Source organism: Oncorhynchus kisutch, linkage group LG12, assembly GCF_002021735.2.
Source record: "Oncorhynchus kisutch isolate 150728-3 linkage group LG12, Okis_V2, whole genome shotgun sequence".
Classification (NCBI taxonomy): domain Eukaryota; kingdom Metazoa; phylum Chordata; class Actinopteri; order Salmoniformes; family Salmonidae; genus Oncorhynchus; species Oncorhynchus kisutch.
The window spans coordinates 44,934,553-44,962,520 of record NC_034185.2 but is presented as its reverse complement, the minus strand read 5'-3'; the positions used below and the strand labels follow the sequence as shown (position 1 = coordinate 44,962,520).

General features: G+C 43.3%; 1 protein-coding gene across 2 annotated transcripts; it reads right to left on the bottom strand.

The window, feature by feature from the left end:
- Positions 1-565: 565 nt before the first annotated feature.
- On the bottom strand, positions 566-27,773 carry mnd1 (meiotic nuclear divisions 1 homolog (S. cerevisiae)). Of its 2 annotated transcripts, none has more exons than XM_031837616.1 (8): positions 27,377-27,773; positions 26,300-26,365; positions 24,725-24,782; positions 22,272-22,561; positions 19,734-19,808; positions 17,671-17,785; positions 3,454-3,498; positions 566-2,410 (listed from the first exon to the last, which is right to left on the bottom strand). In XM_031837616.1, the coding sequence occupies exons 1-8, from the start codon at positions 27,377-27,379 to the stop codon at positions 2,304-2,306; spliced, it is 759 nt and encodes a 252-aa protein (XP_031693476.1). In that variant the 5' UTR covers positions 27,380-27,773; the 3' UTR covers positions 566-2,303. The 2 variants fall into 2 exon arrangements, with proteins under 2 accessions (XP_031693476.1, XP_020352639.1); XM_020497050.2 differs by having other exon boundaries at positions 22,272-22,420; positions 27,377-27,469.
- Between the last annotated feature and the right edge of the window lie 195 nt (positions 27,774-27,968).

The window sequence follows — 27,968 nt, the reverse complement described above, 5'->3', positions numbered from 1 at the left end:
GCAATAATTCTGAGTTACAGTTCATTTAAGGAACTGATATAAATTCATTAGGCCCTAATCTATGGATTTCACATGACTGGGTAGGGGTGCAGCGATGTGTGGGCCTGGGAGGGCATAGGCCCACCAACTGGGGAGCTAGGCCCAGTCAATCAGAATTTGTTCTTCCCCACAAAGGGCTTTATTACAGACAGAAATACTCTTGTTTCATCAGTTGTCCGGGTGGCTGGTCTCAGACAATCTCGCAGGTAGAGGTCCTAAACTGGCGTGGGTACACGTGCTCTGAGGTTGAGGCCAGTTGGACGTACATGCCAATTGCACACTCCCTCAAAACATGAGACATCTGTAGAATTGAGTTGTGTGACAAAACTGCACATTTTAAGAGTGGCCTTTTATTGTTCCCAGCACAAGGTGCACCTGTGTAAGGATCATGCTGTTTAATCAGCTTCTTGATATGCCACACCTGTCAGGTGGATGGATTATCTTGGCAAATAAGAATTGCTCACATATAGGGATGTAAACAAATGTATGCACACAATTTGAGAGAAATAAGCTTGTTGTACATATGGAACATGTCTGGGATCTTTTATTTCAGTTCAAGAAAGTAACACTTTACATGTTGCGTTTATATATTATATTTTTGCACAGTATAGTAGTAGCAGCACGTCCTACTGGGCGGCAGTAGCCTGGCTGGTAGAAGTGTTGGGCCATTAACCAAAAGGTTGCTGGATCAAATCTCAGAACCGCCAAGGTAAATATCTATCGTTCTGCCCCTGAGCAAGGCAGTTAACGCCCATCAACTGCTCCTCAGGCACATGGACTTCGAATAATGTCTGATTCAGAGGGGTTTGGTTAAATGCGGAAGACAGTTTTCAGAAGAATGCATTCTGTTTTACAACTGACTAGATATCCCCCTTTCCCTATATATAAAATAATGCTGAATCTGCTGTAATGAGAAAATGGAATTAGGAATACATTGAACATTTTGAAATACATGAAAAACATGCATAAGAAAGGATAAAGCAGTAAATGATCATTCAAACTGTAGATGTATTGTCACTGCAAAGTGAAGAAATGGGTAGGATCTGTGTGGATACTTTTCATTTTGAACGAATGGGTTGACATTTGACCTCTAGTAGTATAACGGCATCTGGGAGAGTCAACTCCATGAGCACATAAATTATAACCATTGTTTGTGCAGTTTGATAAAAATCTGTCAAATACAGACAGCAAAAGCACAAAAGTAATTCTGGACCGTTCACGGCAACAATACCCTTTTTGCTCATACCACATTTGAATAAATCGCGGTGTACAGCAGAAAAATGATGCCCTTTGTTTGCGAGGTTTTCGCCACATTCCAGTTCAGACAGAAAATGAAAGGTGATGCATTCACCCTGTTGCTTGGAAATTCGAGGCATATGAAATCAGTTAAGGTACATGTAGGGCTGTGGAAAACACAACAGTTAAATAAGATAAAACATAACACTAAGACTTTATTGAAATGTTACCATTCAAATGGATCCTCCATTATGTTTTCAACAACAAAACCTGAACACCTCAGTCTAGACTCTGCAGAACCACAAGACCATAAAGCACATTTACAGGGAGTTAATTTATGGAGCTTCTAAATGTTGTGAATTCTAAACATATCCCCACTGTACAGCCAGCCTCTTCAACGATATTTCAGTGGCTCTTCCATTTGTGTTTTGGTGCTCCTTGCGTCACTCTCCACACCACTGCATTGTCAATCACCAAGCACCTTTTGTCCACAATGACCCTCTCCCTCTTTTGATTTAAACATGAGATAAGGCAAGTTCAGTCAGTCCTGGTGCCACATGCTTCTTTTGTCAAAGTAAATTATGAAAAGAGAGATAAGGGACATGGGGGGGGGTGGGAGCAAAAACAACATGAGTGGCTGTATTAATTTACATCTGTTTAAATCAGGTAAGATTAGATTTGCTGGACACAGCTAATTTCCGTCAACGACTCTGGGCTCTCGATTTTCATGCAAACAGGTGTCCCAAAAGTAGCCCCCCCCCCACCACCACGGAACAGCCCAAAGGTTAGCACAGCGCCTTCTCAGGTTCCACATAAGCAGCATTTGCACCTGCAAGGGCCTTGAGCGAATGCCAAAATTGCAGCTGCTCCGAGTCAACTACGGAAAACATAAGGCTGTTTTTTGGGGGGCTTGCCTGAGTGGTCTTAGTGTGTCCTTTCAACATAAAGTAACATGTTTGACTTGCATTGTGTGCAACGGAGGTCACTCATTTAACAAAAACAATGAATTAAAATGACAGATTGTGCAGTCAGTCCATGTAATCAAAATCTTCAGGTATCCCGAAGGCTTTATCGATGCGTCCGTCGTCGAAACCAAACTTCCTCTTGGCCCACGACTTGATGGCAAAGACGTTATCTGCGGACAAAAATACAATGATTAGAAAACTACTTTATTAACAAGTGATATTTCTCACTGATCTCATTCATTCAAAACTGACTGTGAAATGAATTATTTGACAAATAGTGAAATTAGACCAATGGGATCAGCGCATATTGGTGTGTTCTCACTTTGATGCATCACATTATCATTCATCAAACAGATCAACAACAAATATAACTTAAATTTAAACAATTCTGACGTGACCTCAATGTTGCCAAATGGAGATTTGTTGTGAGTAAATGTTGATCCTATATGAGAAGGTTAGCAGAGCACTTTCCCTCCCTGGGGTCCGCAGGATCAATGATCAATAATTGCACTTTTAAGTTCACTTGTCGGGCTTAACAATAAACCCAGGCCGGATAACTTTCAAATCACTAACGTCATGTAATGACACTGTATTTACAGAGTGGGTGGTGGTGTGAACCCTGGGGGGGTGTGTGCATGCAAGGCTGTGTGTGATAGTGAGAGGTTTGTTCACCCAGTGTGAAAGGGCCGTAGATTAAGGGGAGTTATCCACTGCAACACGATAGCTAGTATGTAAACACTAACCCTGCTCCTCACTACACACCACCTAGCAGCCCCTAACTCCCTGTAGTGCCTCCCCACGATCATAATCACCCTGAGGTCACTGGTCGCGCCAGGTTACCGCCGGGTTCACGTAGTGCACACAATGGGGAGTGCTTAGGGCTGTAGTTAGTTAGTAGGTACATTGGGTTTTCAGAACCTTCAGGTGTTGTTTTCTGTGATGGCAAACAAGACCTTTGTCATCACAGAATGGGATTCCCAGAGAAACGCCCCTTTAATGTTTTTTTCCTACATGACTCAAAAAAAAGGTCCGGGGAAGAAAACTTGTGCGTTTGTCTGGATTTCTTGTGTGTGTTTTCAGTGAAAATGGCCAGTAAAAGTTTAGGCTTTTGCCTCCACCACGTTGACTCATCCAACCCAGTGCAATGTCCATACAGTCTAGCAGTCTGCTCATGTTGTGCATGTTAGTCAGGTTAGTCTTTCAGTTGACTTACCTGTCCATCTGGACACTGCCTCTTTAGCTGTGACATTGGACTTTCCTGCAAGACACAAACCTACCATCAACACATAGGTACTGTACTTATGCAAAAGTCTGCCATGTTGGACAAAGACCATAAACAAATCAGACATTGAGGGTAGGTATCCCTGACCCAGTGCCTACTAAAAAAAAAAAAATGCCCTTTCTAGACATTTGCCATTGAGCATGCATTTTAGTCCAGGAGTAATCTGGGTTTGGGAAACCAGACAATGCATTTAGTAGAAAACTCTTACATATCACTTGACTACAGGAAACAAAGGGTACGTTTATACACTACTACACAAACCAGTTTTACTTGAATTGGAGTCGAGCCCTTTGGCTGAACAGTATATTATGCGGGGGAGTGCGTTTCTTTTTCCTATGCTCTGACCAGAGAAATCCCTCCTGCAGTCCGACTCCCCAGCCGTGACGCCGCTTCCAAGCTAATCCATCACCTCGAGCGCACACCAACCACTTTCAATTCCAAAGTGAGAGTTACCCTGTGTGCCCCATCCATTACAGCCCTTTGTGAATAGCCGTGGCTCGGGGGGAGATGGCAGATCAATCTGCTATGTCAGTGTAACATGCTACCCAGCCTAGCGCCGAAGAAAGATTGCAGCGCTGGGGATCCAATTTCTTGGCAGAGGGGCACGGGAGCGCCAGCCAAGGGGGGAGCTGGACCACATAAGCTTGGCCAAAGCCGCATTGTTCGCTGGAAGCCAAGAAACACCTCCGTCTCCAGGGAAAAGATGCCCTAGAAGGAGCCGTTCCTGGATCAGATTTCACACAGGTGATGATATGCTGAGTGGTTATTAGAAGAGAAAGGAAATCTTGCTTCGGATCAGCAAGTTGAGGCAGGGGGTAACGTGACTTGTACCTATTGCTGTAGAAACAAATGCAACAGTCATCTGAAATAAATATAATCAAAATGTTATTTATGTGGCCTGTTTTTTTGGGTTTCTCACGCAAGTCACAGGCCTATGTCCCCAAAGAACAAGAACTCAATACGGCTCAATCAGGAAAAAGGACAGAGCTATATCGTTTCACTCTCTTTAACTAGAACTAATTAACCAAACCCATTGAGACCAAAGAATACATACAGTAACTATGTCCAAGTCAACGTACTTACACAGGTTTAATCAAAGGCTGTGTGGGAAATGGTCAAATGAGTAACAATAAGTGAGTCTTCTCATGTAAGAGAGGAAACTAAAACGAAAACGGGTTATGGGGAACAAACTTGACAACATGTCAGAGGCCGCACTTCGAATTACAAATTTCATTTCCCCTCTTTTGCTTGCTCAACTACATTTCAATGGTAACTCAAATTTACAAGAAAAGGTTGTATGTGCAAAGAAATAAAAGTGAGCATAAAATGCTTAAGTGTTTAAGTAAGCATAAATGTTTAATGTAAGTAAGCATAAGTCAAGGTTTATGTCCACACAAATTACTAACAGATTTGACGCTGGTCTAGAAAAACAAAAACATCTGACTTAAGCAATCCTATTGAAGCTGAAAGACCAGGGCCAACTTTATCTGAAATCTATTCTTTACAAAGCACCACGCTATCATAGCACAAAGACACCAAACAAAGTGCTTATGTCAGTCTTAACACTAAACCCTGAACTTATAACAAAGATTAAACGTCCATAGCGGAATTACAGTATATCCATAGCGCCTGTGTGTGTAAATGTTGTCCCTGGCAATAACGGCAAGAGTTGCTGTGCTTTAGAAGGGAGTTCTGTTTAGCGATCCTTGATTTCTCTGATGCTGGTAAAAGGATAGCAAGTTAAGACAAGCAGCGGTGTAGATCAATTAAAAACTGCTGGAGCTAGTCCAGCTTTAACAACTAATTCAGGTTAAAATTGTATATGAGCCTGTCAACTGATACAGGTTTTTAAAGTAATCTGCTCTGAGTTTCACCTACACTGAACACAAATATTAAATGCAGCACTTTCAAAGATTTGAATGAGTTCAGTCAATTGAAATGAATAAATTAGGCTCTAACCTATGGATTTCACATGCCTGGGAATACAGATATGCATCTGTTGGTCACAGATCAAATAAAAAGTAGGGGTGTGGATCAGAAAACCAGTCAGTATCTGGTGTGACCACCCTTTGCCTCATGCAGCACGACATCTCCTTCGCATAAAGTTGATAAAGCAGTTGATTGAGGTCTGTGGAATGTTGTCCCACTCCTCTTCAACGGCTGTGCGAAGTTGCTGGATATTGGCGGGAAGCTGTCGTAGATGTCGATCCAGAGAATCCCAAACATGCTCAACGGGTGACATGTCTAGTGAGTATACAGGCCATGGAAGTACTGGGACATTTTCAGCTTCCAGGAATTGTGTACAGATCTTTGCGACATGGGGCATTATGAAACACGAGGTGATGGCAGCGGCTGAATGGCACAACAATGCGCCTCAGGATCTCTGTCTGCCATCTGCCTGGTACAGTTGAAACGCTGAAGAGTATACTTCTCCAGGGTGTCAGCGGCCATCGAACGTGAGCATTTGTCCACTGAAGTCGACGAGCACGTAGGTGAGCTTCCTGAGACGATTTCTGACACTTTATGCAGAAATTATTCGGTTGTGCAAACCCACAGTTTCATCAGCTATCCGGGTGGCTGGTCCCAGACGATCCCCCAGGTGAAGAAGTCGCATGTGAAGGCCCTGGGCTGGCGTGGTTACAAGTTGTTTGTGGCTGTGAGGCTAGTTGGACGTACTGCCAAATTCTCTTAAGCAACGTTGGAGGTGGCTTAAGGTAGAGAAATTAACAAAATGATCTGGCAACAGCTCTGGTGGACATTCCTGCAGTCAGCATGCCAATTGCAAAACTTGAGATATCTGTGGCATTGTGTTGTGACAAAGATACACATTTTAAGAGTGGCCTTTTCTTGTCCCCAGCACAAAGTGTGACCTGTGTAGTGATCCTGCTGTTTAAATCAGCTTCTTGATATGCCACACCTGTCAGGTGGATGGAATATCTTAGCAACAGATAAATGCTTATTAACAGAGATGTAAACAAATTTGCGCATGAAATTTGAGATTAGGTTTTTGTACATATGGAAAATGTCTGGGATTTTTTATTTCAGCTCATGAAACATGGGACCAACACTTTACATGTTGCATTTGTATTTTTGTTCATTATAATAAAAGTAAACTCATACAGTGCTTTTCTGAGTTATGTTACCTTTGACAGCAAAGGTAACAGTTTCTTTTTTAAACCCTATTTGGGTCTATTGAAGAACCACATGTTAGATAGTAGTTTTGGACTCCCGAGTGGTGCAGCAGTCTAAGGCACTGCATCTCAGTGCTAGAGGCATCACTACAGACCCTGGTTTGATCCCAGGCTGTATCACAACCGGCGTGATCGGGAATCCCAAAGGGCGGCGCACAATTGGCTGAGCGTTGTCCGGGTCAGAGGGATTGGCCGGGGTAGGCCGTCATTGTAAAATAAGAATATGTTCTTATTAACTGACTTGCCAAGTTAAATAAAAAAATGTAATAAAAGTTAGACGTCTCACTCTGGCAGTTAAACTGTGTACATAATAAGTGTATTTTTTGCCATCCTTTTCAATAATGTGAATGTGCTAGGCCCACTCCTCAACTGCTTTTTTGGCGGAGCAATCTGGCCACCTCAACTTAAAATAACCGTGCTACAGCCAGTCACATATATAGACTCATCTCTCTTTCTGGTATGACAGGAGGTCCCCAACCGAATCCCTAGCTAAACAGAACTGTCACATTCACATGGCAGAGACATGTACTAGACAGCAGTAAAAGACATTCTGGTTGAATCGGGAGGACATAGGTAGTACATAGATACTCTGAGAGGTCTCAATTTCCATGACAACAAAAGACAGCATTGACAGGGGTGAGGCAGAGGAGAGTAAATATGAATATATACAGAAGCAGCTTGTTAATGTCTACAGAAGTGCAGGCACCCTCAGGGGTCATGATCCCAGCACTGAGACAAAGGGCAACACCCCAGAGAGCCGAGCAGGAGATCAGCACTCCAGACCGTCCAGAGTTGCTGCAGTGTGTCTGGGGCTGTTGTTCTTCTGGCTGAGATCATAGGCCTGAGTGTCCACTATAATAAAGTGATTGTCAGTCTACAAGAAAAGCTCTCTGGGCTAGAGAAACTGGGATGGAGACAGTTTAGCTCCAGTTTGTACTTTATCTCTACGGAGACTATATCCTGGGAGGAAAGCAGACCTGGTGATCATAAACATTGGCAGATGGCACAACTCTGTCTACAGGGTACTCGTCAAGAGGAGAACCTGAGTTTTCAGGGCAAGGATGAAGACTATGCAGAGTGATGGACCCATTTCTCTACCCGAGAGGAGAATGCAGTGAATTGTACTTCTGGATCTGTGAGATGGTAGCCAGCCCATACACAAAAGTTAAAAGTTGGCTTCTCAAAACAGGAAGGCAACTCCTAACTCAAAGCAGACTCACCTGTAGGAACCAAGCCAGCATTGTATGGCTCAGCTGCATTTCTTAACTGCATTGAGTGCTGTTAATGTTTTCCTAATGGTTTTGTATGGATGTCTTATCAATGTCAATTTAAGTACTTTATTTCCTTTTAATGTTTGAATTGTACCCCTTGACTGAATACTTAACATGTTAAAAATAAACTAAATAAATTCCGTTTAACCCATAGTTGTATCAAGATCTCTTGAAAGCAAATCTAATAGCTGGTGCTGAAGCTACTCAAGCTTTAAGAAGGGAAATGCAGGTAAAAATGGACATAAGCTTGGTGACTGTACAGGCTTTTCAAATACTCATACTGATGGAGGCCGCCTCAAGTTGACAATAACCGTGTTACAGCCAGTCACATATTTTAGACTTTCTCTTCCTGGTACAACACAGGAAGTCCCTAACCGCACAGTTCCATCACACATTCAGATCAGAGACATGTATTAAAAGAGCAGTAGACATTTTGGTTGAATCAGCCAGACATCGGTAGTACATGGAGATGTCAGAGTATCTATGACAACAAAAGACAGCATTGACAGTGGTGAGGCAGAGGAGCGTAAATAGCTACAGCAACATCTTGTCAATACTTACAGCAGTGCAGGCAGCCTCAGAGGCCTTGACCCCAGCACTGAGACAGAGGGGAACACCCCAAGGAGACAACCAGTATCTCGTTTCGGAGATCTCAGTGAAAAGAGCTGCTGCAGTGTGTCTGGGGTTGCTATGTATACTTCTACTGGCTGGGATCACAGGCATGCATGTCCACTATAATGGAATGATTTTTGGGTGAGTGTTTTTAGAAACCACTGCTCTGCTGAGAAAGACAGGCTCTGCGCTAGGGCAATATTCTCAAAGGGAATGGAGATATTTCAGTTTCAGTTTCTACTGCCTCTCATGATAGTCAGGGTAGTGTTTATCCTAAATCCTGGGAGGTGTGCAGACAGAACCGTCTAAGAAGAGGAGCAGACCTTGTGACCATAAACAGCAGAGAGGAATAGGCATTTATCTATTAATTCATCGACAAGGGATTCTGGATTGGTCTAACTGACCGAGATGAAGAAGAGACCTGGCAACGGGTTTACAGCACCCCACTGACCACAGTGCACAAGGGGAGCCTAACAGCTATCAGGGCAAGGAAAAGGACTGCGTGGAGCGAATGACTTTTATTTCTGCCCCAGAGGAGAGCTGGCATAATACACAATGCAGTGAAATGCGCCTTTGGATCTGTGAGAAAGTAGCATATCAATAACTGAAACTCCAAACCCCTCATTGCTAAGGGGCCAACTGCTAAGTCAAAGCAGGCTCACATGTACATTTCAGTTTGAAGTACCACCATTTACTTTCAACACATCCATTGGAGACACTGTATTGCTGAATTTAAAGGATCTGTTCAATGTTTGAGTTTTCAAAGATAAAATGACCTAACACTGCTGGGGTACTTACAGTGCCTTCAGAAAGTATTCATACCCCATGACTTATTCCACATTTTGTTGTGTTACAGCCTGAATAAAAATAGATTAAATAGATTTTGTAGAAGCATCTTTGAGTCATCTGTAATTACAGCTTTGAGTCATCTTGGGTTTGTCTGTCAGCTTGGCACATCTGGATTTGGTGATTTTCTCCCCTTCTTCCTTGCAGAATTTCTCAAACTCTGTTAAGTTAGATGGGGAGCGGCAGGGGAACAACAATCAAGTATTTCCACAGATTTTCAATGCGATTCAAGTCTGGGCTTTGGCTTGACCGCTGAAGGACTTTCATATTCTTGTTCTGAAGCCATTCCAGCGTGGCTTTGGCTGTATGCTTGGGGTCATTGTCCAGTTGGAATATAAATCTTTGCCCCAGTCTAAGGTCGTTTGCAGGTTCTCATCAAGGATTTGCCTGCATTTGGCTCCATTCATTGTTCCCTCTATCCTTATTAGTCTCCCAGTCCCTGCTGCTGAAAAGCATCCCCATAGCATGATGCTGCCACCACCATGCTTCACGGTAGGGATGGTGTTAGACGGGTGTTGAGCTGTGCCTGGTTTTCTCCAGACGTAGCGCTTCGCATTCAAGCCAAGGAGTTACTTTGTCTCATCAGCCCACAATCTTTTGCCTAATGACCGGTCTTTGACGTGCCTTTTAGCAAACTCCAGGCATGCCGTCATGTGCCTTTTTCTCAGGAGTGGCTTCCGTTTGGCCACTCTCCCATAAAGCCCAGATTGGTGAAGTGCTTTAGATTGTTGTCCTTCTGGCAGGTTCTCCCTTCTCAGCCAAGGAACTCTGCAGTTCTGTCAGAGTGGTCACTGTGTTCTTGGTCACCTCCCTGACCAAGGTTCTTCTTGCCCATTTGCTCAGTTTGGTCAGAGGGCCAGGTGTACTCCAATCAAGTTGTAGTGAAATCTCAAAGATGATCAAATTATATTGGATGCACCGGAGCTCAATTTGTAGTGTCATCGCAAAGGGGTGTGAACACTTATGTAAATGAGATATTTCTGTATTTAATTTAATAGATTTTCTAACATTTCTAAAAACTGGAAAATGTTACTTTCCGTAACACTGGTGGTTTCCTCAATCAACGTCAACAGTCAAGTGAGTCAGCTACTCCCAAGTTGTCTCCCCACTTAAGAGATGATAACAAAACTACTGGTCATTAAAATATTTAGGCACATATGGGAGTAAAATGGTCACACTGGAGAGCCCTGAAAGTGAGGTAACTTTCTATTAGGAAGTCACAGGGATATTTGAATATGATTGAACAAAATATGAGCTTTAAAGAATGAGTTTCAGTAATTTTGAACATTTGCTTAAAAATGTGGGGAAATAAATAAAATATATTTTTTAAATTGCTATTGTTTTCAAAAGGTCAAAGCTATTTTTTGCAATAAAATTAGAGAGAAGCATGCAAGAGTACAGTGCAGATGTTTTTTGTTGTTGTAACTCAGTGGCATAAGTAGTGGAGCTATCAGAGTATCTATGACACCACTGACAGTGGTGAGGCATAGGAAAAGATGATGGATCTCCATGTTAATACAGAGACCCTCAGGGGTCATGGTCCTGGCATCAAGGAGGCAAGCAAGAGATCAGATGCAAGATGAGAGAGATGATCTTCATCTCTATGGGCAAGAGCAATATTCTGGATGGAGCCATTTAAGCTCCAGGGTGTACTACATCTCTACTGAGAATAAATCCTGTGGGCAAAGCCGACAAGACTGTCTAAGGAGAGAAGCATGCCTAGTGATCGTAAACAGCAGGTATTTATCCATGAATGAATTGACAAGAAATTCTGGATTGGTCTGACGGACAGACACAAAGAAGTGATGTGGAAATGAGGGGACAGCTTCCCCCTGATCACAGGGCGCAAGTGGAACCTAAGAGTTATCAAAGCAAGGATGAGGACTGTGCAGAGATGGAATTATTTTTAGAGAGTTGGCATGATACACAATGCAGCAAATCTGTGCGAAAGTAGCCTACACATAACTCAAACAGCAAGCTTCTCCAAATACAAGGATATCAGTGCTAGGGGCTAATTGTTAACTCAAAGCAGACAAACCTGTAGGAGCCAACACAGCGAAGTTTAGCTCAGCTGCATAATATTTACAGTACAGAATAATGTTCATGTTTTTTTTACCCTATGGTTTTATATTATACAAATGTCCACTGAGGTTTGTAGTCTATTTGCTTTTAATGTTTTACTTGTATCCCTTGACTGGAGTCCTTCAATGTAAAAGTGGGATTAATGAATTCAGTTCAACTCCGTTGTATCAAGTGTCAAAATCTCTTGATAGCAAGTCTAATAGTAGGTCCTTAAATGAACCCCTATGCCCACAGCCTTCTGCTAGACCAGAACCTGACTCTCTAGGGTTGCCTGGTCTTAACACACTGCAGGCTGAATCCACACCCCATTTTAACCTAGACACAACACGGTGTCCTGTAACCTCACGAGAACCACTAGCAGCTTTGGAAATACAATTAGCGTTTCATTGGGTACACTGAGACGATTATCTGAAAATGTACACGGAGATAAATGCCCAGCCTTGTGGAGCCCCTCCGGCAACGAGACAGCTGCGGGGGGAGACAGAGAGACGGTGGTGAAAGAGAGAAGGGTGAAGCAGTAGGGGCGGAGGTGGAGTCCTCCTTGGCATCCGCCTGCGCTGGGGATTTTGGTTCGCACCGCTGACAATGGTCACCAGAATCAATCAGTTCCTGAAGGACATGTGGGTAAACCCGCTAGCGGGGGGCACTAGAATAGGGGAGGTCCCGCTTATTCTGTCTCCCTCCCTCCATCAATCAATCTGGGGAATCTAGGAGTGCCGTGCGTCTGTAGGATTTGGATCGCGTTATTCGACTTTCACGCCTCATCATTCAGACTTAAGCAGAACACACACAGGATGAGGGTTTGACATTTCGCCGTGGACTCGTCTTTCAGCGCTCATGGGATGGGCTGTGGGGGCTACGGTGGAGAGTAGCGGTCGGCATCCACTTTCACCAGGGAGCCACATTAGACAGGCCACAATTAGAAACCAATTCCAGTCCCATTGGGGGGGGGGGATTCAGATACCAGTGATGGGGGGGATGCCTTCAGTGGTTGCAACGCACAAGAACATGCACATGCTCAGACATACATTCATTCTACACACACACACACACACACACACACACACACACACACACACACACACACACACACACACACACACACACACACACACACACACACACACACATCTGCTGGTACCAGACTCTTATTATGATTGCAAAATACTGTACAATTAACAGCTGTCCCCCAAACTTGTGTAAATATTGGACTATAACTTTTTACACTACTTGACTTTTTCCACATTGTGTTGTATAACAGGTGATTTTTTTTGGTTACTGGCCTACACACAATACCCCATAATGTCAAAGTGGAATTATGTTTTTCATAATTAAAAATGAAAAGTTAAAATGTCTTGAGTCAGTAAGTATACCACCCCTTTGTTATAGAGCCCCATAGTGGAGGTGTCATAATACCTATAAAACCTAGCGGTCAAACAGGGAAATGGTTCCAATTGATTTTTTCCCCATAGGGGATTTTCGTGTAGGCTTAACCTGGCGTGACATTTTGATAACCATGTAAATCTATCAGACAAGGTGACTTATCAATATATTCAGCTCTATTTACTCAGATTCTAAAATGATAATTAGCCTCAAAGTAGATGTCATGCAAGACCACAAATCCCTGCAAGCACGTCATCTCTTGCCGACACCTTTGCTAACAGGTATTGTTTCAGTGGAGGCTGCTGAGGGGAGGACGGCTCAGGGAAAGCACGTTTGATACATGCCATCCATTATTATGAGCCGTCCTCCCCTCAGCAACATCCACCGTTCACAGAAGTCATGTGCAGACCAGCTGGCTGTTGTGTTCTGACATTTTCAATCTCTCCCTAGCTCAGGCCTCTATACCCACCTGCTTCAAGATGTCCGCCATCAACCCTGTGCCCAAGAAAGGGAAAGTAATTGAACTGAATGACTACCGACCAATAGCACTCACTTCAGTCATCATGAAGTGCTTTGAGAGGCTAGTCAAAGACCATATCACCTCCTCCCTCCCCGACACACTCGACCCTCTCCAATTTGCCTACCACCCTGACAGATCCTACGACGACGCAATCGCTGTTGCACTGCACACTACCCTTACCCACCTGGACAAAAGGATTATACGTATGTGATGTATATGTGAGGATGCTGCTCATCGACTACACTTCTGCCTTCAATACCATAGTGCCCTATAAAGCTCACAGCCCTGGGTCTGAACTACTCCCTATGCAGCTGGGTCCTGGACTTCCTGACGGGCCGACCACAGGTGGTGATGGTCCCCTCCTGTATCCTCTGTATACCCACAACTGCATGGGTAGTTCCAACTCCATCATCAAGTTTGCTGAAGAAACAACAGTAGTAGGCCTGATCATAGACAACGAAGAGACAGCCTACAGGGAGGAGGTAGGCACTCCGACAGCGTGGTGCCAGGTAAACAACGTCTCCCTCAATGTTAGCAAAACAAAGGAGCTGATTGTGGACTTCAGGAGGAACCAGGCAAGACAAGCTCCCATCCTCATGAACGGAGCAGTCGTTGAGGCGGTCAATAACTTCAGATTCCTCGGCGTACACATCTCAGAGAAGCTGAAATGGTCTAACCCCACAGACACCATTGTGAAGAAGGCACTACAGCAACTCTTCAACCTCAGGATGCTGACGAAATTCGGCCTGTCCCCGAGGGCCCTCACAGAGTTTGACAGGAGCAACATCGAGAGTATACTGTCAGGCTGCATCACAGCCTGGTACAGCAACTCCACCGAGAACCGAAAGGCTCTTCAGAGGGTGATACGCGCAGCCGAATGCACCATTGGGTACACACTGCCTGCTCAACAGTACAGCTACAACACCAGATGTCGCAGGAAGGCCAAGATGATCATCAGGGACCCCAACCACGTCCTTTTCTCACTGCTTCAAATCACTCAGACACAGGCAGTACAAAAAGCTGAAAGACTGGCCAATAGTTTCTACCCTCAGCTGCTGAATAGCCACCACTAGTCAGCTACCTGGTCCCCCCTCCTACTCCCCCCTATGGACATTCCCCCCACATTGAATATCCCTTTGAGCACGGGGAAGTTATTAATTATACTTTGATGGTGTATCAATACACCCAGTCACTACAAAGACACAGGCGTCCTTCCTAACTCAGTTGCCAGAGAGGAAGAAAACCACTCATGGATTTCACCATGAGGCCAATGGTGACTTTAAAACAATTACAGAGTTTAATGGCTGTGATAGGAGACTGAGGATGGATCAACAACATTGTAGTTAATCCACAATACTAACCTAATTGACAGAGTGAAAAGGAGCAAGAGTTTACAGAATAAAAATATTCCAAAACATGCATCCTGTTTGCAACAAGTAATACTGCAAATAAATATGGCAAAGCAATGAACTTTTCGTCCTGAGTACAAAGTGTTATGTTTGGGGCAAATCCAATACAACACATTTCAAGAATAGTGGTGGCTACGTCTTGTTACAGGTATGCTTGTAATCGTTAAAGACTAGGGAGTTTCTCAGGATAAAAGAAAAACTAAATGGAATTAAGCACAGGCAAAATCTGGTTCAGATTTGGTCTGCTTTCCACCAGACATTGGAAAATGAGTTCACCTTTCAGCAGGACAATAACCTAAAACACAAGGCTAAATCACTGGAGTTGTTTACCAAGAAGACAGTTACTGTTCCCGAGTGGCCGAGTTAGTTTTCACTTAAATCTGCTTGAAAATATCTTTGCAAAACCTGAAAATGGATGAATAATTGTTTTAATAAATTAATGGGCATATCGTGCACAATCCAGGTGTGGAAAGCTCTTAAAGACTTACCCAAAAATACTCATAGCTGTAATCGCTGCCAAAAGGTGATTCTAACATGTATTGACTCTGGGGGTTAAATACTTATCTAATAAATATATATTATATGCGTTTTATTTTTCTTATTTATTTTTTGTCTTGTGTAGATCGTTGAGAAAATTACAACAAAATCCATTTGAATCCCACTTTGTAACAAGATGTGGAAAAAGTCAAGGGGTCAATCAATCAAATGTATTTATAAAGCCCTTTTAACATCAGCAGATGTCAAAGTGCTGCACAGAAACCCAGCCTAAAACCCCAAACAGCAAGCAATGCAGATGTAGAAACATGGTGGCTAGGAAAACTCCCTTGAAAGGCAGGAACCTAGGAAGAAACCTAGAGAGGAACCAGGCTCTGAGTGGGGGGGGGGGGGGGGGGGGGCAGTCCTCTTCTGGCTGTGCCGGGTAGAGATAAGAGTGCATGGTCATTAAGGCCAGATCGTTAAGGGGTGTGAATACTTTCTGAAGGCACTCATGCTAAAATGTTTATTCTATTCTACTGATTCATTCACCTTGTTCGTATTCGCATCCTTTGTTATTGATGCATTGTGGAGAAGTAACCGACAAGTTTCGTTGGGCGGTGTATACTGTGTGTATCCCGTACATACTAATACAAACTTGAAAACACACACCTGCTAGGGCCTTCATTGGTATGCCTGTGCCTATTATTTTGATGTGCAGAGCAATTTCACAGGCAAAAATGGAGAGGACCCGTTCAACCCATAAAAGAACAGACTAAAAGACTTCCCTGTCGCGGTAACCACACAGCTGTTGTAGCGGTTTAGCCTTGTGAGTACATCATTGAGAAATGGGCTGTTTTTCCAAGGGGACTCTGTAATGGACATGGGGCCAGCTGTTTCCCCAAGATTCTGTTCAGAGTCTGTGTGTTAAGTCACTCTGGACAGTAACGGCTTCTTCAGTGACACTAGCGGAGGCGTGGAGTGCAGTGTCGGGGCTATTAAAACGACAGCACTCTTCATGTGCTTGACAACTCAATAGCGAGGCCTCGTAGCATCGAGGGACAGGAGAGAGGACGACAAGATAAATCAATCACACATTTAGAGTGTCACATGAGTGCAAATATACACACACAACGATTCCCTTTTAGACTTCAAATAGTCAATCGCTTGTCGTGCCTATACCAGTTGAGGTGTGTAAAAATAAACAGTCTATAAACTCAGGACACGGGCAGACCGTTAAAAGCTGTTAATCCCGACCGGTTAAGTTTCGTGCAGGCCCAAGAGGTCAGCCATGTTGTGTACGCAATAACAGCCATGGGCTTAGTCAGAGTTTCTACTTTAAGAGATGGGTTAAACTGAGCAAGACTTGAAACCAGAGAAGTCAAGGAGGGGAAGCATAGATTTGGAAAGGGATAGAACGGCGATTCCGATTCAAAGCCATGTTCCGTAGTGGTAGACCGACTGTGTTTGGAAAGCTCTTTGCCTTTTTTTACATGCCTCACGCAACTGTAAGGTGCACAAATCTGAGGGCGTCTCCACTCCATCATGAGTGTCCTATTTCCTTGTGCTGGACTGGAGCCATGTTCGATCTATCGATTCTATTTCTACGCACTGGAGCAGATCCAGATTTGAGAATTAAGCATGGACTCGTAGGCTACTGGCATGGGGCTGCTTGATTGCTTTCTCCCTCTTGGACGCTGTCCAGGTCTCTCCTCAGCCTCTGGGCTTTTAATAGGAAGGCCTGATGAGGCCAGATGAGGCACCTGATGTTTCATTGGATTCCCTCCTTTTATTAATTCGATCCAAACTTAATTTGTATGGGGAGGTTTCAACAATGGCGAAAGTTTGAAGATATACAAAATTGGGGCAAGGTTCAAAATACAGGTAAAATGAGCTTGTGGTTAAAGCAGAAGTTATTGTTGATATGACCTATAAAATACTAAATAGCCTCTTTCTCAAGAACCAAAGGAGTACAGATAAAAGTTAACGCCTGACATTTGGAAGGACATTTTTATTTAACTATGCAGTTAAAAACTCATTCTTATTTACAATGACAGCCTACCCTGGCCAAACCCTAACTACGCTGGGCCAATTGTGCGCCGCCCTATGGGACTCCCATCACAGCCCGTTGTGATATAGCCTGGAATCGAACCAGGGTCTGTATCACAGCCCGTTGTGATATAGCCTGGAATCGAACCAGGGTCTGTAGCGACACCTCTAGCACTGAGATGCAGTGTCTTAGACCGCTGTGCCGCTTGGGAGCCTGAGTGAGCACTTCGAGAGAACACTTCAGGAAAAAAATTGTCTGATTATTGGGACGCAGCCTCCTTGTTTTGAGAGGCTGGTTACAGGGTACTCACTCATCTCCTCGATCACTTCTGGGTCACACTCCCTGTACTTCTCCAGCTTTGACTTCAGATGACTCCTCTTCTCCCTCAGAGCCTGCAGCTCCTTTAGAAGAGAGGCCCGCTCCTCCTTTATAGGTGGACACACACACGTGAAAATCCAAAGACACACACACATTACGTACACACAAACATATGCACAAGTATACACACACCAAGTCTGCAAACACATATTCGGGCAGGGAATTGCCAGGTATCTCACGATACGATATTATCACCACACTTGGGTGCAATATGATATGTATTGCAATTCACACGATTCTATATGTATTGCGATTCAATACTGTGATGTCATTGCAATTCGATGTTCCAAACATATTGCTCGCCATTTTGATCAGTCAGGGAAATAGAAGTGTTGGAAACAAAATTGGCTCCCCATTTAAAAAGAAGATGGAGAACCAGCTATGAAGGAAGGTGTTTTGGTGCAGGTACAGCCAACTGCCGCAAGTAGAATATTGCAATATTGTCAAAACAATACATTGTCAAAAATAATATCCCAAAATGTAACTATTGACCCCCCCAATCGCTAACACATACAGTGCCTAAGGAAAGTACTCAGACCCGTTGACTTTTTCCACATTTTGTTACATTACAGCCTTATTCTAAAATGGATTAAATAAAAATTGTCTGCAATCTACACACAATACCCCATAATGACAATGTAAAAACAGGTTTATAGAAATAAATATGATTAACAATACATAAGTATTCAGATCCTTTGCTATGAGACTCGAAATTGATCATCCTTGAGATGTTTCTCCAACTTGATTGGAGTCCACCTGTGGGAAATTTAATTGATTGGACATGATTTGGAAAGGCACACACCTGTCTATATAAAGGTCACACAGTTGACAGGGCATGTCAGAGCAAAAACCAAGCCTTGAGGGCGAAGGAATTGTCCGTAGAGCTCCAAGACAGCATTGTGTCAAGGCACAGATCTGGGGAAGGGTAACAAAACATTTCTGCAGCATTGAAGGTCCCCAAGAACACAGTGGCCTCCATCATTCTTAAAATGGAAGAAGTTTGGAACCACCAAGACTCTTCCTAGAGCTGGCCACCCGGCCAAACTGAGCAATTGGGGGAGAAGGAGGGCCTTGGTTAGGGAGGTGACCAAGAACCCCATGGTCACTGACAGAGCTCCAGAGATCCTCTGTGGAGATCGGAGAACCTTCCAGAAGGACAACCATCTCTGCAGCACCCCACCAGTAAAAACCACATGGCAGCCCGCTTGGAGTTTGCCAAATAGCACCTAAAGGACTCTCAGACCATGAGAAACAAGATTCTCTGGTCTGATGAAAACAAGATTGAATTCTTTGAACTGAATACCAAGCGTCTGGAGGCATGGTAGTGGCAGCATCATGCTGGGGGGGATGTTTTTCAGAGGCAGGGACTGGGAGACTAGTCAGGATCAAGGGAAAGATGAACGGAGCAAAGTACAGAGAGATCCTTAATGAAAACCTGCTCCAGAGCGCTCAGGACCTCAGACTGGGGTGAAGGTTCACCTTCCAACAGGACAACGACCGTAAGCACACAGCCAAGACGCAGGAGTCTCTGAATGTCCTTGAGCGGCCTAGCCAATGCCCAGACTTTAATATCTCTGGAGATGCAACGCTCCACATCTATTTTTTTATTCTTAATTTATTAACAAACATTTCTAAAAACCTCTTTTTGCTTTGTCATTATGTTTTTTTGTGTGTAGATTGATGAAGGGGGAAAAAAACAATTGAATCCATTATAGAATAATGCTGTAACGTAAATGTGGAAAAAGTCAAGGGGTCTGAATAATTTTCCAAATGCACTGTATATGCAGCACACACACACCTACCCCGCTCACTGGTGTGGATTCTAGTCCTTTAACTTACAATACAAAAACTCTAAATTACTGCAGATGAAAACAAATCACTCATCATTAACAAATTCATAAGTCTTAATGTAAGACACTCAATTTCAGTGATACAATGAAGGATAATAAACAGCCTTTCCCTTTAAGGTTGGCATGTGCGCATAAATGTACTTACTGTATCTTCACGTCCTACTTTTGCTTTGTCGACAGCCTGCTGCAGAGACATCTTCCTTTGTTTCGCCTCGGTATGCTATGGCGAGAAAGGAGATCTTGAATGAACACAATTTAACACCATATTTAATTTTCACACCAATGTTGTGTTTTGTGGGCTTCAACTTGACACATGTAACTACTCATCACGCACATTAATATATAAAAAAAGTAATGCACATAACTAAATATCATACATTATCTAATTCTTAAATTGTGCATAGGCTAGGGCGATATACCATTTATAATGAATATCGGAGTATTTCGAAATACCAACGGTATTATTTTCAATACCTGCGCGTGCTACTTATACGTAGAACTAACTATAAGACAGCTAAGATGTGTCAAATAAATGATATCCAGCTCAGGGCTCCAGCTATGCATTTGGTTTTCTAGCTAAGTAGCGAGATGTCAAGATCAAGCTTCTTGGTTACAGCAGTGACATTCAATCCCCTCCTGGATCAAAATACCTGTTACCTATATTGTTTTGTGTGTCAAAATAAATAGTGCCCCTTGTGCGCACTTCTGGTAATACCGTATACGGGGCGGCAGGGTAGCCTAGTGGTTAGAGAGTTGGACTAGTAACCGAAAGGCTGCAAGTTCAAATCCCCGAGCTGACAAGGTACAAATCTGTCGTTCTGCCCCTGAACAGGCAGTTAACCCACTGTTCCTAGGCCATCATTGAAAATAAGAATTTGTTCTTAACTGACTTGCCTAGTTAAATAAAGGTTTAAAAAAATTAAAATAAATAACACCGGTATGAAAACCTCGTTACTCCCCAACTCTGTCATCCCATGGTAACAGAAGGCAAGAGTCAGGCAGCTATAATATTTGCACTGGTTAGTATTCTTACACATTGGCATGGGCTGTGTCCCTACACAGGAAACAGGGTGTCATTTGGGGCACGTTAATTGACATCTCTTTATACATCATAACTTGCATTAAAACAAAAGTTCAGACGGTGATAAAACAATAACAAAAAATAAAATTTTAATAAAACTGTATAGACTATAAAAAATAAACAGTCCCCTTCCTTGTACTCTGTTTATGGAATAAGACACGGGAGGGTTCTCATATAAATAAGTCACTGATAAAGCATCACATATTCAAGCCACTGTGTTTAATTTCCAACTCGGCGGCGGCCGCATCAGTGGCACCACTGGCGACCAGAAGCGGTTTATTCGCCGCAGAGTACACACCTTCACCACGTCTGGTTTGTGGCGTGGAGCTGGGTCATCACGAGGAGAAAATGCTATCGAGAGGACCACCAAGTGACACTGGCGCCTGTAACAAGCCACACCACCTTCAGCGCCGCTACTGATAGCGAGTCCGCCACACCCTACAACTCTGCTATGAGACTATTAGGTCTTAGATGTAGGCTACTTTGGTTCTGAACCTAGAGCCTCTTGTGATCATGACCAAATGAGATACTGCGTTGAAAATGTACTACTTACTTATTTGTTATTTTGTTGGGGATAGAGATAGCGAGAGAAAGACAGGAAAGATGGGAGAGAAGATTGTGCCAGAAGGGTGTGGGCTGGATTTCGAACACACGCCGACATGGTAGGATGTGTGTGTGCTCTGAAGACAGCGGTCTTAACCTCTCCCCTCAAACTCAACTCTAGACCTCGAAACCAGTCTAGGTACATTTTTTATTTTGTCTTCACAGTCAATATTTTATTATTTTGAAGATTTGTAAAGTGCAATTTGATGAACAAATTGAAATTTTGATCACACAACATGTGATCAGTAAGTCTTATCACCTGTTTGAGTGTAGTAGTAATTCCTTTACCTCCCACTTACAATAAAAGCAAATGCTTTACTGCAAACAAGTGTGCCTGCTTAGTGTGCTAGCTACAGAAACCAGAGTACAGAGAGAACAGAGAATGCATTTGGGATAGGAAATGCACCGGTCTATCTGTGGGCTTGAGACTATGCAGATCCCAAATATCACACTATTCTCTATGTAGTACACTACTTTTGACCAGGACACATAGGGTTATTTAGTTAAGTATATCCAATAAGGCCCTGGTCAGAAGAAGTGCACTATGTAGAGAATAGGGTACCATTTGGGACACAATCCTGGTACGTGAGGTCTATAGGCCTAAGATGTTCTGTAATAAGAACCATGTGAGTCACAGCGTGAACTCCATAAAAAGTCTAGCAAGCTGTTAAAACTGGAGGGGAGGAGAGGCCAGTAGACCTGCAGCTTTAGGTTAAGGTTAGAGGTCAGATGGGGGAGTGACCGTGTACTTTGCCCTGTTGAAAACCAATATACACACCCCCCCTGCAGTGTCAGTAGGGTTACAAAATTCCAGAAACAAAGAAGACAGATCACACTATTGAGGGGGCAGTCCCACTCACATAGCGTTTATTGGATAGGATAAATAGAGGAAAGTAAGTTGCTGTAGCAGTGAGTCGGATTCTAACCTGTGCTGCAGCGGTATGCTCTAGTGGCAGTGGCTTAGACCGCTAGACCACAATACACCCCTGTTATAATCACCTGCTTGTCCAGCTCCTCCAACCTGCGCTTGCGGGCGTGCAGGGCCTTGCTGGGGAAGGCCCAGTAGTAGTTGGAGGTGCCCACTCTCTCACAGTCCACCATGTTGTCATCCACCAGACTCTGGAGAACCTCCTTCACTGACATGGGTGCTGCAGACAGGAGGAGAGGCAAGGGCTCTTTCTTATTTAATCTTTCCTGGGTTTGTCGCATCCTCTGTCCACCCCTTCTCAAAACCCATTGGAGAAAAAAGGTCAGAGTGGAGGGACCTTGGACCATCTCCTCCAATTCGACTGAAAAGGATGTGAGGAATCACGGAAAGGTGAATTCATGTAGAGCCCAGGAATGTGTTAGTGCCCTAGTTCCCTAATGATCAATTCACACTCCATAAGAAAACAACTGGATTTGTTTCAAATCGTCATATTACTGAGTAAAGCCCATTATACTAACCAGCCTCATATAGCGTCGATCTTCCAACTCTGTGGTCCAGATGTCCCGAGACTAGAATAAATCTGCATCCCAAATGGCATCCTATTCCCTATATAGTGCACTACTTTAAACCAAAGTGCTAATGCCCCCTGGTCAAAAGTAGTACACTAAATAAGGAATAGGGTGCCATTTAGGATGCAAACCTAGCCCACTCATCTGCCACATAATCGCTTTACATTCATTACAACAATAAGGTCCGGGACTCTTGTGTATTCCCTCCCTCTCTTAACTGATCCCAAATCAGCCGAGAATAATAGAGGGCTTACGAAGTTGCCCCTAGAAGTTGATTTTGTGTCAGTTTAGCATTTTCCCCACAATGGTTAAGGATATATTGGGGGAGGAGACGCTGGTCCTAGATCTGTACCCAGAGGAAACTTTACCTCCGAGCGTAATAGAACGTTCTTACATCTGGAACGAGGGCGGCTGGTGAAATGCGATAGTCCAACATCATGGACTGTTCTGTTCCTCTGCCGTAGCACTAATAAAGTTGATCTGGTGTGATTTGGAGCGAGTTGTGTTAAAGGGAAAGTTCAGTATTTTACAACTTAAAGTTAGATGGCTCCACATCCTGAAAGTAGTCTATGGCCAGGAGAAACTGTAATCCATTGTTCTGTTTTCTCTAAACAGCCACTACAAACTTGAGCTATACTTAGTATACTGTGTATATGTAAAGCACTGAATTTCTACTTTAAGTACTGGGAGGATGTTGGGCAGCAGGGAGAATCAAACTAATGGGCCCTGTTCAAGCAAACTCTGGAACAAGGATTTCAGGGGCCTCATTTATCAAACATGCTTAAATTTCAATAGTCTGGCACATCTGGACTTGCTAGTTTCTCGTCTCTGTCTCGCTCGTTTGTCTCTCTCTCTCCCCCATCGCTCGCTCTCTCTCTCCTGGGGCCTTTTGAAAATATATAATTCCTTCAAATAATCACTGATATAACATAGCTGAATTGGTGGAAGGAAATGTAGTTGAATCCTTGGTTTCGTTAATCCAATGAATTGAAATTGAAATTTGAATACATTTTCAACGTATTCAAAGAGGGCCCCTGATCTCACTCTCTCCCACTAGCTCCCTTTCTCATTCTCTCCCTCCTTCCCTCTCTGCTGTGTGTGATAAACTGCTGTGTATATCACACAGTCCCCCTACTCCCACCCTGCCCCCGTAACTACATCCCGATGCCAGAGCAGGGCCTTTAAAAACATGTGATTCCAATCAGTCGCGAGCAGCCCGATCAAGTTCCCCCAAATTAATGTAACGTCCACTGTAAAAAAAAAAAGAAGAAAAAAGAAGGGGAAAAAAAGGAAAATAACGTCCCTTTTGGGGGCGTACCAAAACAGCACGGCTTTGTTTCTCTATGGGACCAGCACTTAAAACGTGTACTTTTCATTGAAGTTCTCTCTCTCTATATACACAGACACACTCACGCAACATGTAAAGGGTTCATTGTGTGTTCAGCCCATACCCAAACTTGGCCGTTTCATCTGTATCATCGCTATGAGAGGTTAGTGCCTTTTGGCAGAAGTGTTGTCCCACTCCATACTACAGCCTAAATATGGGATGAATCATAGTGGTTAGGGCTAGACTCGGTTGCCAAGACAATGATGTCGGGACCATTTTACCATTATGTTGTTATGGGTGCATGAGGGCACCTTTCTGTGTTGACACAGACCGCACATTCATGGGAAGAAAATGACGCGGAACTACTTCAAGCATCCGCAGAATGCTCGGCCCAAAAACATTAACACTATTAAATTCAAGAGGGGGAAAAAAAACGACCTCTGGGAATTTTAGTGGGCCGGTCTTAAAGATTTGGGATCCATATGCCGTCACTGAGTAGAAAAGGCACCTTGGCATCGCAGGGAAATGTTTTAATTTAATGTTTTATTTATATAGAAAATAAATCACGAGTCCCGGGTTTCACTTGTAAAACGATCCATCTGGTTCGTCTCAATGAATCATTACTCACTTATTCCTTTAGTCTTGGGGGCGATTTTCTCGATGTCCTTCAGCTGAAACACCTCTTTCTGGTGAGAAAGACAAAAAAAACAACTCCATACTACTATATAGTAGTATATATATATATATATATATATATATTTTATGTATGAGCAAGTTAGAGAGGGTGCCAAGCTGTCCTAAACTAATACTCTAGAAGCTCTACCCTTTCAACTAGACCATAAGATAAAACACAGGCCATATGCATGCAATCAGTGTGTCAACATACATATTTTTGTGGAAAAACAGTGAAAACAGACATTTATTGGTGTTGCTTCAAATCAAAGAGGGCATGGAAAACGTTATAGGATACCAAAACCGGTATAGGCCTATAACATGATCAAACATGATATGAAGTATGCTTTACACCTAGAAATGAATTCTATTTCTATGGTTTTAAACCTTTAAGTGACCAGTAAGAGTGCGACAAAGAAGTTGTTTACTCAGGGAAATCCCTGCAGACTTGTCAAACTGCAGACTTCCAGTTTCTTGCCGTTATTGTTCACCGGTGAAAATGGAGTTGGTCGGTTGGGACATCTTGGTAACCTGGTTCCCGCTATTCAACCCCAGTGTGCGTCGGCGTTGCACATGGCACCCTATTCCCTATGTAGTGCACTACTTTTGACCAGGGTCTATAGGGTTCTGGTCAAAGGTACTAAATAGGGAAAAGGGTGCAATTTGGGGCGCATTTTGGGTTTGGCTCAGTTTCAAAAGCCTCCGTAGAACCGATATTTCCCATGGGCAGAATTTCATGTTCAAACTAACTTTACTCTGAATCAGCAATACAGCATGTACCGTCCTGAAAACCTCTTCTACTGGTTAACCCCAGCTTAGAAACCAAGTTCCCTGCCCCAACATGTCCAAGGGTGTTTCACACTAGAGGGAGAGCCTGTGTGTGTGTGTGTTTGAGAGATGGAGGCACGCTCAAGGTGCTGTGTTTGGTCAGTTTACTTTAGCTCAGGTGTCATAGCCAACCCTGGCATCCGCGGCAGCTTTCTAACTGCAGTGCGAAACCAGCCCCCGGTTTCACCAACTGACTCAAAACTCCCACAATCACACTACTCTCCATGGATACTCTTGGACCTCCATACACAGCTTGAAGTGAAACGGCATGTGTGTTATGAAATAGACATAAGTGTCAAATTACTAAAGGGATGGTTCAACAAAATTACATTGTTTCCTTACCCTGTAGGCCAGTTTCCCAAACTCGGTCCTCGGAAACCCCAAGGGGTGCACCTTTTTTTTTTTTTTTTGCTGTAACACAAACAACTGATTCAAATTATCAGACTGAATGGTTGATTATTTGAGTTACCTGTGAAGAGCTCGGACAAAAAACAAAACGTGCACCGAGTTTGGGAAACCCTGTTGTAGTGAAGTCTATGGAGAAGATAAGGTATGACAGCAATTCCTGCTTTGGTTTTTAGTTTCCCTGGCACCGTTTCCACATGCTAACATTTAAGAATTTGTGGCACAAATCCCATTCACGTTATGGGATCGATTAGCAAGGACACCAACGTTGTTTTGGTGAACTATTCCTTTAACTCACTGTCTCAAAGAAAATCTCCATCATGCGTGTCCTCTTCTCCTCATGACTGAGACCTTTTTTTTTGGACTGCAAGACAAAAATATAGAATAAATAGAATAAGTCAGTCGTAAAATGGCAATCTGTAAATGGTACATACATATTTGGACTTTCAAAATTGATTATTGAAAGTCATTCACTGATTCTTGAAGAATTGAACATATAAATTCCTCATGAGCAGCTTAGTTCAAATGTCATAGCCCATCAGAACCCAATATAAATTGTAAAACTCTATAGCCTTAACACATGGTTAAAACTATCATTTTTATCTCATGGATGGTCAGTCATTGCATCCGACTTGGCTATACAGCATTTACTGAGATGCTGCCTCAGCAGACTTTTGGGCTTCATACTTCTTGCGCTTAGAAGAGCAGCGCTATTGTGAAGGAAGTAAAGGAAGTAAGTTCGTGTTTATACTCGACCTCCCCCCAAACCTACCCGTAGCCAATCATGTCAATTCAATGTGGAGCCCCCCACCCCACATTGTTACAACATTTTAGAGAGACACACGGCATGTGTGTACAGAGCTTTTCATACCATCTACACGAAGATTCCCGACCACATTTTCGGATCAAACATACATTTGGCTTTTTAGCCTAAATCTCTCCATCCCTCAGCGATTTACAAAAACAGAGGTGGGGTTGACATTGCACCCCCCCCCCCCCCTTTTTAAAAGACACATAAACAATGTGCCTCTTGACATATTAGTGTAAATTAAGCTTCGCAGACTTTCGCTGAGGGGCCGTGGCGAGCTCGGAGGAGCATGTGAACATAAATAAACGCCAACCCACATATAACATAACATAGTCCTAGCTAGCATATGGACGCAACAGGTTTTTTTTTAGCAGAGACATGTCAAGCTAGCATACATGCTAGTTCGTTTTAGCTGAGTGTGCTAAACTAGCTATAGTATATACTTCGCTAGCTACTGTAGAGTTCAGCCAATGCTTCTTCAACTGACTATCTAGCTGAGCCAGTTAGCCCGTGTGCCATTCAAATGGAGCAAGGGTGTTGACTGTAAAAAGGGTATAACTAACTTACCATTATGCAATGTAAATAACCTACACGGACCGCGCTTATCCTTCAGTGCAAGCAATGAGTTTCCCGCGGTAGTTCAAGGGTGGTCGGACAAGGGAAGGGAGGGTGGGGTATTACACTCGTCTCTCATACCCTGGCGCCGCCTGTTGGCTGTTTAGGAGAACTACACAGTCCTACACAGTACAGTCTACTATGGTTATGATCAGAGATGTAGTGATGGGAAAAGAATGTGTCCAGTAAAACTCTGATTGCAGGTCGAGGTGGTAAATGTAACGTTCCCTATACTTTCAATGCATTTTTTTTCTGCAAGAGGTGGGTGAACTGTTAGGCAAAAAAAAAGGTGAGTAAACTGCTTTTACCCCTCCACTACCCGGTGTTTCCCATGCTCTGTCCTGCCCCCCTCCCCCGTGAACATTTAGTTGTTTTTTTGCCGTTGCACTACACAGCTGGTTCAAATAACCAACTCATCATCAAGCTTTGATTATTTGGATCAACTAGTGTTGTGCAAGAGCAAAAATCAAAACGACCAAGTTTGGGTCACCCTGCACTTCACCACTTCCAATTATGTATATAAACCCTGGATTACTGATGGATG